At 37.3% G+C, this 16,954-nt stretch overlaps 1 protein-coding gene across 1 annotated transcript; it reads left to right on the top strand.

Annotated features, from left to right (window-relative positions):
• Positions 1–9,097: 9,097 nt before the first annotated feature.
• Positions 9,098–15,590, top strand: stx19 (syntaxin 19). Its single transcript, XM_006802382.3, has 6 exons — positions 9,098–9,263; positions 11,673–11,830; positions 12,504–12,800; positions 12,920–13,156; positions 13,540–13,752; positions 14,605–15,590. Exons 3-6 carry the CDS (start codon positions 12,579–12,581, stop codon positions 14,839–14,841), a joined length of 909 nt encoding a protein of 302 aa, XP_006802445.1. The 5' UTR covers positions 9,098–9,263; positions 11,673–11,830; positions 12,504–12,578; the 3' UTR covers positions 14,842–15,590.
• The last annotated feature ends 1,364 nt before the right edge of the window (positions 15,591–16,954 follow it).

Here is a 16,954-nt window from a genome sequence, read left to right as displayed (position 1 = left end):
AAAAAAGCATAAAGAAGGGAAAGTCATATGTCCAATAAATGACCAAAGCCAGTTAAACTACATGTACATCTTACTAACAAGTTGCTCCTGGACCTTAAAACTTTATCACTTGTAAAGGTAAAGCTTTCTTTATTAACCTAAAACCTCATGGTAAATGAATGCCACTTTTCAAAGAAAGCTTTGAAAAATATGAGAAACTGTGCTTTTAGCCTTTTTAGATTTGAGTGAAAAACCTACAAGTTTTAGTTCATTCATCAAACCACCAGATGTGGTGTTTGTATGTCTTGTTGTGTTTGAGGACAATCATCTTGTGTCTTCAGCCAGAATGTCTTACTTTCAGACTTTTACATACTCTAAAAGAAACTCAGAGAGCACAAAAGAGTATTAGAATTAGGACACTATAACAATAAATGTTTTGCCTAAATATATAGTCACATTCACCTGAAATTTAACTTTCACTGGTCCTGAAGTCATGCTCATCCTTCAGAGTGAAATCTGACTGACTGAATTGGATCCTTGAAGGGTTGACTGACTGTGTTAAAGGACTCTACTAGAGTGTCAACAGGAACATTTTAGTCCTTACCTTTTGTTTTTTCAAAATTGACTTCAAAGACAGCTCAAAAAAAAAGCTGTTACTACATATACTTTCACTAAACAAATGGATTTATGAATTATGCATTTCTTCACCAAAAGCAGCGTTTATTTTGTTACCTAATATATTTTTCATTAATCATTGTCTGTCTTCCTGTACCTGTCTCCCTGTGCCACCCAGCTTTCAGCCTTGGAATCCATCTGTCTTCCTCTCTGTTTGGTGCAGATGGAGCAACATGACAAGGGCACAGGAGCCAATCCATTCCCACCTTGTCATCTGCAGGCATTTCGATCTGCCACAGCACTCTTCCATCTCGATTAGGGGTGTCCTGCAGCCGGGAGACAAGCCTGTGGATGTGTATGTGCATGTTTATATAGCTCTGTGTCTGTGTATGTGTGTGCACGCACTGTGGAAATAGGGGCATGTGGTCTGTAACTGAGCCTGTACCACAATATCCTGTACCACAATATCCGCCTCTCGCTTCTTCCGGTCAGCCACTTGTCAAAGCCACCATCATTGTCATAACGCAGACCTGAAGAACATTTCCACTTTAACCACCAAAATGAAGTTTACTGTTCCCTTGAGATGTCAGTCAACAAAAGTCAATCTCAAATCTGGCATTTCTCATAAGTGATGGAATTGTATGACTCATTTGTATATTTGGTAGGAGTGGGGAGGGTAGTTTGTTTTGTCAACAACTCCAACTAGGGAAAGTTCAAGTTAAGGGGAAGGTTAAAGAATTTAACCACGTTAGAAATGATTAAAGGTCATGGATTTGAAAACCACAGCATAAAACACACGTGTTCAGAGATCTTAGCTGTTTATTTAAGCTTTAGTTTACGGTTTAGCTTTACCATATCCTCATGGACCATACCCTTATTTACAGAAATGTGCTTTTTTTTCCATTTCTGCTGTTTGCTTTATTTTTGTTTAAATCCCTGTTGGGAAAAGTATGGAGAGGCAGAGTAATACAGGGACCCATGCACACACACACACACACACACACACACACAAACGCTGAACTAACCTCCACTTTCTGTTTGTCCTGATTAAATATGTTTACTCATCTCATCAGGTGGACACAAATCTCAGCAGTCCATCCTGGATAAATTACATAATAGTGTACTGACATATTGATGTCCTTCAGAACTCGCTGACTCCACTACAGTAATTGTTATAAAATATTGACATGGTTTTTCTGTGATCTTTGCAACATTGCATGAAATTGTAAATTAATTGAATATACTTTTTTTATTATTCATGAAGAAGTGCAGGGTTTATGGTGAAAGAAAAAGGTAAACTGGAGTAAGAAGTATTAATAGAATAGAAAACCAGAAACAACACCAGAGATAACAGTTTTCATTGAAAGAAAACACAGCACCAGTAAAGCATAGAGAATGAAAGCACAACTAGGTTATGTGTCCTTCTGGTCTAACTTCATGCAGTGCTTTTAACAGTCTGCCCTTTTCTACACAGAGCAGAGAATGATATAACTGCTTCATGACACTAGGGGGTGAAATGACCCATGTTTGAAGTGCTAACTTAAGCAGAGGGGGAGAGTCCAAAGCTACACTGACATAAAATGTCCCGGCACTCATGAGTGGACTGAAGCTGACTGCTTTCAGCCATTTAACCAAAGTAGGTGCCGGTTTAAGGGTGATACAGTTAATTAGATGAAGCAATTGAAGACAGTTCATGTTTTTGTTCAGTTTGTTCTTCTTTAAAAAAAAAAAAAACGAGTAACAGCATCTCTTGGAATTTAAATTTGTAGCTCCTCTACCAGAAACAAAGACAATCTTTAGACATTGTGGCCCAGCACCCTGTACTATGCAGTCACATCATGTTTATCTTTACACACATCTGTACAGTATTGTTCTGTCATCTATCAAACTTACACAAGCTCTTGTTCATTTTAATGAAGTCAACAGGCAATTACAAGATAAAGCTGTCCTTTTTTATTGTTCTCTGTATCCTGTGTATATGGTTGATCCACTGAGATCAAGTATCTATACTGAAAATAAAACAAGTGAACACTAAAAAACTGGTTATGCTTGTGTAGCAAAGAGAATTTTAGCACAGTTAGCAATTAAAGTTTAAGCTGCTCAGCTGTGAATTAAAACCCCAAACGACCGAAGGCACAATACCGCACAGTTCCCACAGGGAACATTTAATATCCAGATCACTGATTGCCTCATTTTAGAAGGGAAAGCCACCGACCCCAGTATCAATCTTTCCGATTGGCTTAATGACAATGATTTTGACCTCATTATCCTTGCCCCTCTGACCATCTCTCTCTCTCAGCTCACTCATTTATCTCACCCTTCTCTTTCCTTCTTTCTGTGCGTCTATAACCCATATATCAGAGTGATACAGGTCTTTTATTAAAAGTCGGATATTGCCCTGTCATGTAATTCTCATACGATGTGATGGAGGTACCTTTGTGGCTGCAGGTAATTTAAGTTTACACCATGGACCAATTGCAGTTATGCTTGCAAAGCAAAGTCATGAAGTGACTAAAATGTGCATTTGATGATACAAGTTTACCATTTTAACTCACTGTTTAAATATTGTCTTTGCAATACAAGGTGTTTTAATATTACTGTCCTCCCTGTCAGAGGAGAACTTTTGGGATCTGTTGAGAAAAATGGTTTGTTTAAGTGCTTCTCACTCACACCAAGGCCAGGAGTTTATTTATTTTTGATTGTCTATTTTGGTTTTCTCTTATGATAATACTTAACTTCACACATATGGGACATATTATTAAGTTAACAAGAAATTAACAGTATCGCTATATCAGTGTATTTCCCTCGAAAGCCATACCAGTTCCTTGTCATCCTTCCTCCCTGCTTTCCTTAGAGACACAACACTGGTCAAGACTGTGACCGAGAGGCTGTTTGGGAGTTTTTGTCTTTCCTTCTCCTCTTCCTAGCTCTGTGGACCTGAGAGTGAAGAATATCAAAGCACTTCTTGTGACATTCCTTCAATTAAAGAAATACCCAGAGAGCTCTCATACCGCTATATTGTGAAGGGAGCTCTGCTTGATACAGTGACATTGCAACCTGACACGCTTTTTCATATTGAGAGTATTTAAGATAAAGCTTCAAGGACATATTGCATTTCAATGTTTTCCAAATAAATTCTTTTACGCTATCTTTCTTAAACTCCTGTTTATGTTGACGGATTGTATGCTGTCTGGTATTAATACTACACAACCAGTCAATCCTATTCAGCTCCTTTTCTTTTGAATCTTCTCTGTTCTGCAACCTTTTTTACAGGAGCACATTTACACATTTCTTAACAACGGTTATCTTCCTTTGTAGGCCAACATTTTTGTATCACTTTTTAAAGTAGCCAATTTCATTGCCTTTTTAAAATAAAATAAAGAGAAGTATTCACATATATCGTACATTCTAAAAGTTTTGGAGTCGTTATTCAAAAAAAGCTATATATTACTTTTCTTAAAAGTAATGCAGTACATTACTTAATTACTCTTAGGAGAAAGTAATTTGTTAAACTATTTGCTGCAGAGCTTTCTCACTGTAAAATTATCTGAAATGCATTGTGCCATAATCACCAGTTAATAATATAAATGTTAGACTACAGTCCCACACACTAATACCAATCCCTATCCTAATGATAATATGATCTTTCTTTTAGTATTTACGTAAGAACACAAAACCAGTAACACAAAGCAAAGGTGAAAACCAGCACAAAGAGACTTAAGGGCACTCAGAAGCCTTTACCTGTTACCTGTTGAAATTCGGGGTCTGGCTTTCTGTGATAAAGTCAGCAGTCACTCGGCTGTATCCTCACTCTGGGTTCTTGGCTAGCTTTGTGTTAGCATGCTAAATTCCGTTAGCAGTATAATGTGGTTGTTTCTGTCCTGGACACAGTTTGTTCTACCATAGTGCTTCTGTCCTGAAAAATTAAAAAAATAATAACTATATCTCCACTTTAGACTGCTACACCATTTTTACACTAACTGTATTCAGCAGATTGTAGTGAAATTCAGCGGGAAAAAACCCCCAGATTTGTGTGTCTTTGATGTGTCGTTTTTTTTCTTTCTGTTCACTGGCCATGCAGATAGCTAAAAAGTAACAACAGAGCTGTAACTTTAATTATATTAGTACTCATTAGGAGCTCAATAAATGTGCTTCTAGTAAAGTTTTCACCAAATTGCTCATAAACTGCTAAAAATTGTATCAAACGTAAGTTGTGCAATGGTATTGAAAACCCATAAATCCAAACAATGAGCTGGAAGACACTTGAGTACTTCGTGAAAGCTGAGCAGTAATTTGATGACCAAGAAAGTGACCCATTCAAAGTATCCACTCATTTGAGCAAATGTTAACACCAAATTGATTTAGAAAGTTTTAGGAATTCATTCTTACTTTTCACCATTAAACTGTAGAATTTTCTTCATTTTCTGACAGGTGAACACATCTGTAAGGTATGAGATTCCAAAGATGTATTTGCATTATATCTTCATGCAGCTGTTTTATATGGGTTTATATGGCTTATTAATGCAACTTGCACTTACTGTCTTACACAGTGTCTTACTTTTCCTGTTTTTAACTAATTTCATTTTTAGTTTTCTGTTTTTGCTACTGTTATAAATATATACATTCCTCCACTATAGCATAGTATGAGGAGGCCATTACCAGGCGACTGTGGCACTTTTATTTTAACTCTGTTGTTTATTTGTTGTTTATTGTAGAGTGTTCTATTTTTTTACTGTTTATCATGCTTCTGTAACCTAAAAAATGTCTCTTGTAGGATTAATAAACGGTTTATCTATCTAGTTAATTATTTGACAATTAGTTTCTTCATATACAAATTATGTTGAACTTGGACATATTTTTGGGTATATTTTTATGTACTCAAAAAACAAAAAAAGTGAGAGAGAGTGAAATGTCAGACTGCAGGCCTCAGTTAGCATTTTAAATGCTTAACTGTACAGTTAGAAAAGGACTTTAAAAGTATTGAAAAAACCTCAAAACAAACATCAAGATAAAGAAAACACAAGATATCTGGAACAAAACCAGCACATCAGCACAAAATACTATACTAACCATCAAGCACAGTGGTAGATGAGCGATGATTTGGCTGTGTTTTGCAGCCCCGGGACCTTGCAGCCATTGAATTGTCAAACTCATCTTTATACTGAAGGATTATGAACTGAAATTGAGGCCATCTGTCTATAAGCTAAAAGTACAAAGATCCCACACCACGCACCAAAAAGTGTACATTAGACCGAATCAAAGGCTTTCAGTGATCCAGTCAAAGTGCTAACCCTAACCCAACCCAACTGCAATGCCATGGTAAAACCTTAAGAGAGCTATGCATAAATGAATGACCACGAGTCTCAGTGAACTGCAGCAGCATTGTAAAGAATGGATGTTGTTATATGCAAGGATAGATGGCACTGTTGTTTGTCCGTATCTTGTTTTCCTGGTGTAGGGCCTCCACCTATTGGCCCATTCAAACTTGATTGGTACATGCCTATATGCCTACTGATCTGGACACAGGTGTGAAAGATGTGAAAAACTGATAAAGTTATAGAAACAACAGTTACTTCAACATATTGCTGATCATTGTAGTTTTGCAAAATGTTGAATGGGTCTACTTGGGTTTTCACACATAGCTTTACTTTTTTGTAAAATAAATACTGACACTGTGTAAAATTTCATTGTTGTTGTTCAACTGAGGGTGCATGTACCTAATTTTAAGACCTGCTAAGGACTGGATCGTTTCTAATAATGTGCTGATGCATACTAACTCATGTTGATTCCATCCATTTCCCTAGACAGTGATACGGCATAATTGTGAGTCCAATGATCTTGGCAAACAAGTATTCCTCAGATTTAGTTGGGATTTCTCTTCCAGTGTTTTGGTTCTAGACTAATTTACACAGAGCTGCTTAATTAAAGGTTGAGATGAGATCTGTTTTGCCCAAAGGTATGGAAAGGATTTAATAATGAGATGTGGTTTGAATGTGTGTGTGAGAACAATAGCAAGCACAAATCTGAATCAACCCTAACAAAATCAGTGATGGAAGAAGATATTTAAGAGAAAATAATCAGGAAAAAAGAACAGGAAACAGATTTATACAGCAACATGTTCTCTGTGGTGCTGATGAAGGTGAGTTCTAATACTCAGAAATCTTGTTTTGTGTTGTTGTCATAAAATCTCGCCATTAGAAATAGATGACTCACAGTTGACACACCATAGCAACACAGAGAGTTATTACACACATGGTGTAGCATCTGGTACAAGTGATCAAACTTTAACAACAGCATTTTTGTAGTCATCATGTGGTTAATGTTTTCTTTCTTTCTTTCTTTCTTGCTTGCTTGATATCTATGGAAAAGCTCAGTCGCTCTAGTGAAGTACAGAACTGTGTAAAAGCTTTGAATCATCCCTCATTTCAAAATTTTGCTGTGAAAACGTTGATGTCCATGCTCTGGGGAGGCCAATCCATGACTGATAGTGTTCCACTGCATTTTTCTATCTGTCTATATTTCTACTGCATTGGGATTTTGTTTGGGATCATTATCATGCTGAAGAATGAAGCTGTTGGTAATCAGCTGCTTTCCAGATGGTCTTGCACGGTGGCTCAAAATTTGATTGTCCTTTTCTGTGCTCATCATTTTAGCAGTTTCGGCAAAATCTCCAACATCTCATCAATGCAGCCTAAACCATGACAGAGTCTCCACTGTGTTTTATAGGTGGCTTTAGACACTCACTGTTGTACCTCTCTCCTGACATCCTCTGTGCATAGTAATAATTAATGCAATTTTTCAAATTTGCATCATCACTCCATCAAACCTCTTCAGACCAGTTCTTGTGTAATTTGGCATACCTCGGCCTTTCTCCCTGTTTTTCTTCCTTAGGAATAAGTTCTTGACAGCTACCCTTCCACAGAGACCATTTCTGATGGGGCTTCAACTGAAGGGCCAGATGTGTCTTTCAGATCCTTTATTGGTCTCTGCTGAAATTTTTTTCTATTTCTTGAGGACATGCCTTTCAAATACTGTTCATCCACTTTAAATAGATTCTTTAGGCCTGCCATTTCTACTTTTGTGTTCCATTTGCCCAGTTTTATCAGTTTTGTAAGAACACACTTTACACCATACCAAGTTATATATCAAGTTTTTGGCTATTGTCTCTTTTATGATAGTCAAACTGTGTTATCTTTGGTAAAAGATAGGTTCTGGTAAAATGGGTTCTTGGCTAAGTTGTGTGTCATGTATATGATTCATACGTCAGAGTTAAATGACTTCACAAACAAACAAAAAATTACTCCCCTGAGAATGGTCAGATATAAGGACTGGGCTAAAATTAAGCAGCCTGTCCAAAGAAAACCTTTGAAAAACCTTCAGAAAGGCTGGAGAACTATTGCTCAAGACCACTTAACCAGACCAATTACAAGCAATATACGTGTTTTGGAAGTAAAATACAAAGAAATCAAGTAGAGCTTATTAGTCTAGTTTTGGTACTTGCTCTTCCTCTTTTACGTATTTGTTTTTGTATCACAAAAGTAGGAAACATTATGGAAGAGGTCTGTTTGTAATATCCAAGTGCTCTGTCCTAATAAACAAAAAAGAAAAAAAAATGAGTTCTGTAGTACACAGTACTGTATTATAAGTCCTCTGCCTTTTTAGTATTTTAGTCTCTTTTGTTCTTTGGCAACATTTTAAAGCTCTCTCAGATGAAGTAAATAAACAAAACAAAACAGGAATATATGGTGAGTCAGTATATCTCATTATTTCTGTTCCTTCTCGCACAGATATAGTTTCCCCATCATTGCTTGACTACCAATCTGAATTCTGAAAAACAGTTGCCAGAGTTCTTGAAAAAAGACAGTAATTATGCAACCAGCATCCAAAGTTTCATCTCAAAAATAGTGAACTCTTGTCCCCACTGAAGTCTTCTCTCATCCTCAAAACTTCTCTCCCCTCTCTTTCTCTGACAGCGCAGATCAAACAGCTTTGCACAGCGTGTTATGCTGCATAGCACAAAGTGACTGTGTCCCTTCTTGTGTTGAAAAGGCTCCTAGGTTTCACGGAGCTTGTCAGTAGAAATCTGTCAAAAGTACTCAGCTGGGTCTGTTGGACTAATACCCAAAGACCATGAGGGCTTACCCCAGGAATCTGGACACTTCACAAAGAAATTAACTTAGCAAATCAAAAGCTCAACGCCCTAGCTGACACCCTAACCACAGTCCCCTTTGTTTGGTTTTAGCAGTGTACACAATACACTTCTGTTTGCTCTGCTCTATTTTCCTGCCCGGGAGTAAGCCTGAGGGTAGGGTTTGTGTGTTCTCTGTACTCACCATCCTGTCTCTCCCTCTTCACTTCTTTCTGTATGTAAGCAAATAAGCCTCCAGTCTGAGTTCCTATTGGCTTTACCCAGGACTTTCTCTAAAGAAGGGGAGGTCCTTGAAGCCAACTCAACCACACTTCCTCAAAACTTTCCTGTGAGGGTTTGCGAGTGTAACTGTCTTGATAGTGGCATAACTGTTGCAGTGTTGTTCTGATGAACATCCGGTAAATGTAAGGAGATCTAAAGGTGATCTGATATCATCAAAGACTGTTTGTCTTGGACTACATTCCTGGTGTGAAGGGTAATCCTACCAGGCAGCCTATGATGGAAAACTAACAACGTTAAGGTAAAATACATATTTCAGATCAAACGATTGTTATAGCCTCAGAACTTTGTTTCTAGAAACATACTATGATTTGTATTTGAAGGGCAAGAAAACGAGACTACGAGAAAAAGAAGCTGAATGTCTGTGTATGTTCAGTGTTTTTATTTATTAATAGCAAGCACAACTCCAGCTAAAGAAAGAGAAAAAGTTGGACCAACTACTTTATCTGTTACATTGTAAATGAATTCTTTCAAGACCAGCTTACAACATACAATTGTCTGACCTAGTAAAAATAGGCTACAACAATTGAGAACTCCTCCTTCTCTACCTGCATTGAAATGGGAGAATGTCATCAGAAACACAGGAGAGGGAGGAGATGGATGGGTGGAAGGAAAATATTTGCTTCTTTCACAGACCAAAAATGTTTTCACAGAGTGAGACTGAACTCCTTGAATTAAGCTCTATTCTGTTCCAGGTTTTTAGGCTAAACACAGGAGAATGTGCTCTCAAATCCTTTGAGCAATTTTTTTAATCGGCTCTTCCATGCAGAGCAGGTAGGGAGAGCAAGAAAGAAAAAGAGAGAGGGAAAGAGTTCACCTCAAACTATACTTGTACATTCTTTGAACTCCTGTGAAGTTTGTATAAGTTACAATGCACGCTCACACTCACACACACATAGGATTTTTCCTGTTTGAAATCTATCCAGAAGTGGGATACTCTGTGATTTGAAACGCTCCATTTCCCCCCCACACAATCATGTGCTTGCAAAAGATTATTTTACTGCCTCTAAAACTCAAATCCCTGTGTTGGCTAAAGTATTTTAAAAATGTTGGTATGACCATTTTAATGGACAGAAATGTGCAGTTGAGTGCACTTCACTGGTCAAAAGCATGTAGAAAATCTAAGTCAGTATCTCATGACTTCAATCAATATGCAGGAAACCAAAAAAACATCAAATTAAATTTCTTTCTTTAGCAGTGTTTCTTGAGATATTGTTTTAATAAACTTCCAACTAAATAATCAGATGTTTATCCAAGTGACGTTATCTGTTCTCTGAATTATTTAGAATGCGACAACCTGGCGACAACCTTCTCCCTCTTCTGTTTTTGTTGTGTGTAGAGTTAAACACAAACAAGTCAGTTCCCATGGGAAAATGAGCTCAAGTCTGTTTGACTGATTCCACAGATAAATTTTCCCCCTGTTTTTCTTTCTTGTTTTTTATATATACAGTTAAAAATGCTCCGTACTAAGCAGAATCCCAATATGACTCATCATCTATGCTCATCAGAACAAATAAAGCTATTACATACATACAGAGTCAACTGCAAGATTACAAGCTTGACCTACAAGTATTCTGTAAATATACTAAGGGAGGGATCTAGGTGGTTAGTGACAGCCTTTGTATGAAAACTTAAGGCTTAATAATAATATACTAAACACCCAGCACGCCCCTGCGGGGGGTTTATCCTTCAAGCTCGGGTCCTCTACCAGAGGCCTGGGAGCTTGAGGGTCCTGTGCAGTATCTTAGCTGTTCCCAGGACTGCGCTCTTCTATATATATATATATATATATATATATATATATATATATATAGGAGAGAGAGAGAGAGATGCTCTGTCATAGGAATCTAAGGGTATCTTAGCTGTTTTTCCCTCTTCTGGACAGAGACCTGGACTCTCCTAGCACCAGTCTTCCTGTTTTAGGGTTACAGCTCCTAATGCTCCTATTATCATTGCTCCAGTTGTTCCTCAAGTCCCTGGTACTTCTCTGTTTTCTTGTTCTTCATCTTCTTTCTGATGTTATCCGCTGGGATTGCTGTATCGATTAAACCACCACTAGGTCTAGTTGGTTGGTCAGCAGCTGTTTGTCTGGAACTTCAACTCCCACAGGATCTTAGCCCTGTTGTTCTCAACCACCTTTGGTGCTGTCTCCCATTGGGAGTTGGGGACTTCTAGTCTATATGTAGCACAGATGTTGCTAAACACTGTCTCAACCACTTGATTGTCCTTGTCAGTGTACACTGTCCCAACTTGCGTCTTACATCCTGCTACTATGTGTTGGACAGTTGCATAGTCTTCAACTCGGGTTCTGTCAGCTGTGGTAGACTCCTGCCTCTATGGATCTGGTGCTTAGGGCTTGTTCTTGTGCTGCCATGATTAGAGTGTCTTGGTTGTCCTTTAGGCTGGCCTTTTCTAGCCACTAGTAGGATTTCTTGATGTCAGGCACTTTCTCTGTTGATAGCATATCCTATGCAGGGGCTTGGTTGTTCATGATAGTTCTTCCTCCTGTTCCTCGTTGCCATAGCCATCCTTGGAGTAGCTCATCTTGTGGACCATCTTCATGAATTAACTGTGGATGCTTTGTGTTTCCTCTTGAGTTGTGGCTCTGAACCTCACTAATTCTTGCCTTCTCTCTTCCCATTGCACTTAGAACTTCAGGCCATTGGACATTGGGTGTAGAACTCCATGGATTTTGAGAAGCCTCACACTTTTCCAATCTGAATGACGCCCCAATGCCCTTGCAGTAGATTCTGCAAGCTAATCGGCTAGTTCACTCCTGGCATACAGCTTGATGTCATCATATGGGAGGTGAGTGAGGGTCAATCCACCCCTGAATCTTTGTCCATATTAACTTTTAGTGATGAGCTAAGTTGAGGCTTACACAGAACAAAAGCTGGGATAGCGCAGCCATCTTACAGCAACCTTATTTGTGCTGCCACGTATTCATGAAGTGGTCTTAGTGTCTTCAGACAGTAGGCTTGGATCATATAAGGGCCTAGTGCTGTCTAGCTCTTCACTGCGGATACTCATTGAATGTTCAGAGCACCAGTTATGGATTTTTTATAGTACAACTTAGAAAGAAAATATTTTTTAAATATAAAAAAATATAAAATATTATTGTATTTCATATTTTAAAATCATCTAGTATTGACAGAAGTAAAAAGAGCTCATTGCCCGTGACCCTATCGTCTCAGTTGTTTCCCTTTAGAATAATTGATACTCAAACATCTTGATTTAGTGTCATTCTTAAAATTTAGAAACAATCCAGACATGAACTCTAAAAAATATCCATATTAGAACTACAAAATGTTATTGCGTGCTTTTGGTGAAAACAAGGAATAGGGACATAGACACTTTTTTTAAACTGATTGACACATTCTAGCTTTACTATCAGTATTTCATACTTTTGTACTGTATATTTTGTTATTATTTACTACAGTGTGTCAAAATGAATAATTTTTCTTTTATTTATTCTGTTCAGGATTTTCTCATCAGCACTGGCAAGATCTTTACATACTGTAATAACTTATAACTGTGAGAAGAGTGCTTTTTCATAATGAGAGACAGATTGGTGGAGTTGCGGCAGAAGGCTCAAGAGTTATCGGCGGTTGCAACTGAAAATACCAATCCTTTCTCAGTGGAGGATGATGATGACGACTCTGTGGCGTTTGGGGTCATAAAGCCACAAGCTGTGGTGTTTGAGGAGGAGCCAGTCATTCAGGACTTTCTGTTAGAGGTTGAGCATATACAAGATGACATTGCAGTGCTGGAAACAGAGGTAAAAATGACTAAACTAGATTTGCATTTAGCATTTGTTTATTTATTTATTACATGATATTTGCAGGATATTACTTACTATGTTATTAACGCGTGTTTCCAAATCTTACCTACAAACAGGTCCTTAAGTTCACTCAACAGCAAAAGACCATGGTGGCAACCATGCGTCGTTTTAGTGTGATGAAAAAAGAGAGCAGCATAACACGAGATATAAAGCTCAGGGCCGAAAGCCTCCACCGTCGTTTAGACAACCTTTCAAAACAGGTCCAGAAAACTATGGAGCAGCAGGGACCTACTGCTGCTTTAACGAGAATACAAAGCTCCCAACATGCAGCACTACTCCGCCGCTTCCAGCAGGTCTGGAGTATATTCTTACTATTTTTTTTTCTTTTTGATATTTGACTCTTTCGTTCTTTCTTTCTTTCTTTCTTTCTTTCTTTCTTTCTTTCTTTGATAGATTAATTTGAAAAGAGTTAAAGTTTCACACACACAAACACACACACACACACATACATATATATATACATATAAATACATACATAAATAAATATATACATTTATCTGTATTTGATAACATGAAAAGAAATGCAGTAAATGCACTGTGAACACTGTGAAAACTGTCACTGCACCAAAGACCATGTTTATGTTTTCTACTGATGATAAAAAACATGGGACTAAAACGCCTCTCATTCTTCATGCACTGTCTTCCTCTTGTTTCTTTTGGCTGTAATTATTTTCAGGTAATGCGAGAGTATAATGAAGGCCTGCTGACCAAGCAAGAGCGCTGTAAGCACTTCATTATCCGGCAGCTGGAGGTATCAGGAAAACCAGTAACGGAAGAGGAGGTGGATGAGATGGTGGCCACCGGAAATTGGGAGGTGTTCAACGAGAACCTGCTGAATGATGTCAGAATCACGCGGACACAATTATCTGAGATCGAACAGCGACACAAGGTAAGGGAAGCACAAGTAACTCACTGGACCAACACAAAGGTAACAATAGATTCTTGAAGGCACCTAAAACAACCAGACATTCATGGCAAATAAACTAATTCAGTGCTCTTTATTTGATAGAAATTTGCTCCTTGCTATAGTTAGATATCCAGTCCGTTCATACTGTGAATGTGAGAATCTTTAATAACAAAAATTAACAAGAGCAGTTTGAGAATGCATATGAGATAATATATCAATATTCAGCAATGCTAAACAATCCTTTAAAAGGCTTTTGGATCTAGATATGGATCAACTGTGAAAGCTAATAACATTGAATCTGGCCCAAACCCAACCTCTGGTGAAATTTTCATGCAAATTCATTGGCTTTTTGATTAGCCCTGCTAACAAACAGTCAAACCTAAACAAACACATATCCTCTTTAAGGGAGGTAATAAAAAAGTGCCATTTTAGCATGTTTTACAAATACACTACATCAACTGACACAAATGGGTAAAGGAGCAGAAAAGGTTTGTACTGGTTGTTATTCTAGACATTTATCAGTGATTCGTGTAGACCTGGGACACCAGGTGAATAAAATTGACTCCTTGAGAATAGAAAGAAGTAGTGCTCTCTGTCCTAACAAACACCTTTACAGCCAGTGTTGAATACAAAGAGATGTGTTAGTGAAACAGGACATTAATCACTAAGTATATAAAAGTCATGTGAATGTTGAGCATTTTCCCATGCTCAGGTCATGTTCTTTCTCAGCCTGCTCCTTCATTGCGTCTTAAATCTTCTGGTACTTTCTCCCATCATCTGACTAATGCCTCTCTTACCTGCAGTATTAATCCCACTATCATTCTCCACCAACAGGAGTTGTTGAGCCTGGAGAACAATATGAAGGAGCTTCGGGACCTCTTCATGGACATTTTCATGCTGGTTGAGGAACAGGGGGTCTTTATTGAACACATTCAGACCAATGTAGAGATGGCGCAGGATTATGTGGTTGCATCTAATGAAAAGTTTAAGGCAGCTGCCAGATATAAGAAGAGGAACCCAATTCGACAGCTTTGCTGTTGCTGCTGCCCTCCATGGAGATGCTGCTTGTAATACATAGAATAATTTGAATCATAACTTATTGGAAAACTGATTTTACTTCATTTTACCTGTTGGAAGTAAGTAACACTGGCTTTCAGTACCACTAAAGTGACGGGAAAGGTACTGAACTTTTGGCTGTTGAACAGAGCAACAGTGAAGACAGATTCAACAGAGCATAGAAACCAATTAGGGGGAATGGGCCAGAATTGGTATGGGAGGCACCTATTTCATTCAAGAAGGTGTGAAGCGGCTGCTATTAGAAGAGACAGTTCTGTGAGTGCTACTCACCAACACTGTTGCTTACTGGAGACCTTCACTGTCATCTGACAGAGGTCACAAACAAGGGGAGGCCACTGACTTTGCTACATCAGCAAGACTGATATCTCACCGTTTTTCTTTTTTTTTTCTTCTTTTGTCCTGCTACACGAACTCTTGATAATGACTCGTGGCTTGTTTTTAATACATTATCTGCACTTTAAAATGTCTTTCCTTTTCTTTTGAGCACAAACAAAAATTTACTTTAAGAGTGGCATTGAGCCATTAGATATTCATTCCAGTCTTGGTCCACATGCTGATGGAAAAAAGTTGTTTTACAATTAGTCATTAGTCTCATTTGCATTTCAAAGTAAGATCATTTTCAGTGAAAGAAAAAAAAGTAATTAATTTATGCACTTTCACACAGACGTATTCAAATAAAACTTTGAATAATGATGCTTGATCAAAATATTTCTGCCATAGTCACAAAACTGCAGGAAATCATCGAAGCCATTTGTGTAAAAATAAGAGCGAAAATTACATTTGAGGAAATTCATTAAATTCTTTATGTTTTGCATTTTGAGTGTTATCAATTCTTTTGGACCGTTTCATTGTTCAGATGAATATTTTGCACCAATATGCATCATTATTAACCAGACTAATACACTACACAAAAGGGAACTGGTTTCAGAAAAGGAACCAAAGTATTACTGGGAATATATTGACTGAAAAATAGAACCAGCAGACTCACACATGATGATCATGTGATCTTCTTTCCCCCATTTACTTAAGTTAACTGTAGAATATTAACTAACAGTCCCTGCTCATGACAAAGCCAAAAATAAGTGCTGCATTAATTCATTAATTAACTGCTGACCTTCCTCACTGGAACAGCTGAAACTCCTCTTTTTGTCTACAGTGCCAGTGATGTTCCTCAGTGAGTCATTGACCTGTGTTCTCAGGTATCCGGGACAAAATACAGGTGAACTAGGTGTGTCAGAGCTAGCCTGGATAATCTGGTTTGTCTACTATCCCAGGATAGTTTCCACATAACAATCCCGCATTCCTGTAGGAATACTGTGTGTACACATAGCAGTTCACTTCAAACGTATGGTAAGATGACATGCCTTGGCCAAATAGTCTTCTGCTTAACTATATATTTAGTTATATATATATATATATATATATATATATATAAACACTATATATATATATATATATATATATATATATATATATATATATATATATATATATATTAGTGTTTATGTAGTGTTTAACTATAATATACATATAGTTAAATACTACAAGTATATTATAATTTTAACTCTAGCTGTAAATTAAGAATAAAATTTGATCAAGAAAATGTTAAAAAGTTACAATAATGACCTTTAAAATTTGTTTAGTAAATTACACATCTTTTTTACAACTTTTAAATGTAAAAAGATGTTTAATTTACTTGTATTATACTGTTCCCTTAGATTTAGAAGGAGAACAGGGTGCGACATGTTTGATGGCTTCTTCTATCTGACTGAAAAAGTATTTTCCTTAATCTAATCTTGCGTGTTGTACATCAGCCTTTCCAAAATAAAAAGACATCTTGAAACCAAGACATTAATGCATGAAATATTTAAATTTAATCGTGTATATCAAATAACAATACACGACAGTGCATATTTATCCTTTTACACTGACATAGTCAGAAAAAATGAGACACTGCTGAAAATTGCAGGGTTACTGAACAGCAACAATGCCATCCAGTGTTCACTAACATAATTACCAGTTTTTTAAAAAGTTATTACTTAATTTGACAGGGCATGATGATGACATGACTATGTAGTTATGAAAGTGCTGGAACAGAAAATAAACA

This window comes from Neolamprologus brichardi, chromosome 16 (assembly GCF_056152115.1).
Source record: "Neolamprologus brichardi isolate AB-2024 chromosome 16, ASM5615211v1, whole genome shotgun sequence".
Classification (NCBI taxonomy): Eukaryota; Metazoa; Chordata; class Actinopteri; order Cichliformes; family Cichlidae; genus Neolamprologus; species Neolamprologus brichardi.
The sequence above is the reverse complement of the archived record's forward strand: the minus strand, read 5'-3'. Positions and strand labels throughout refer to the sequence as shown.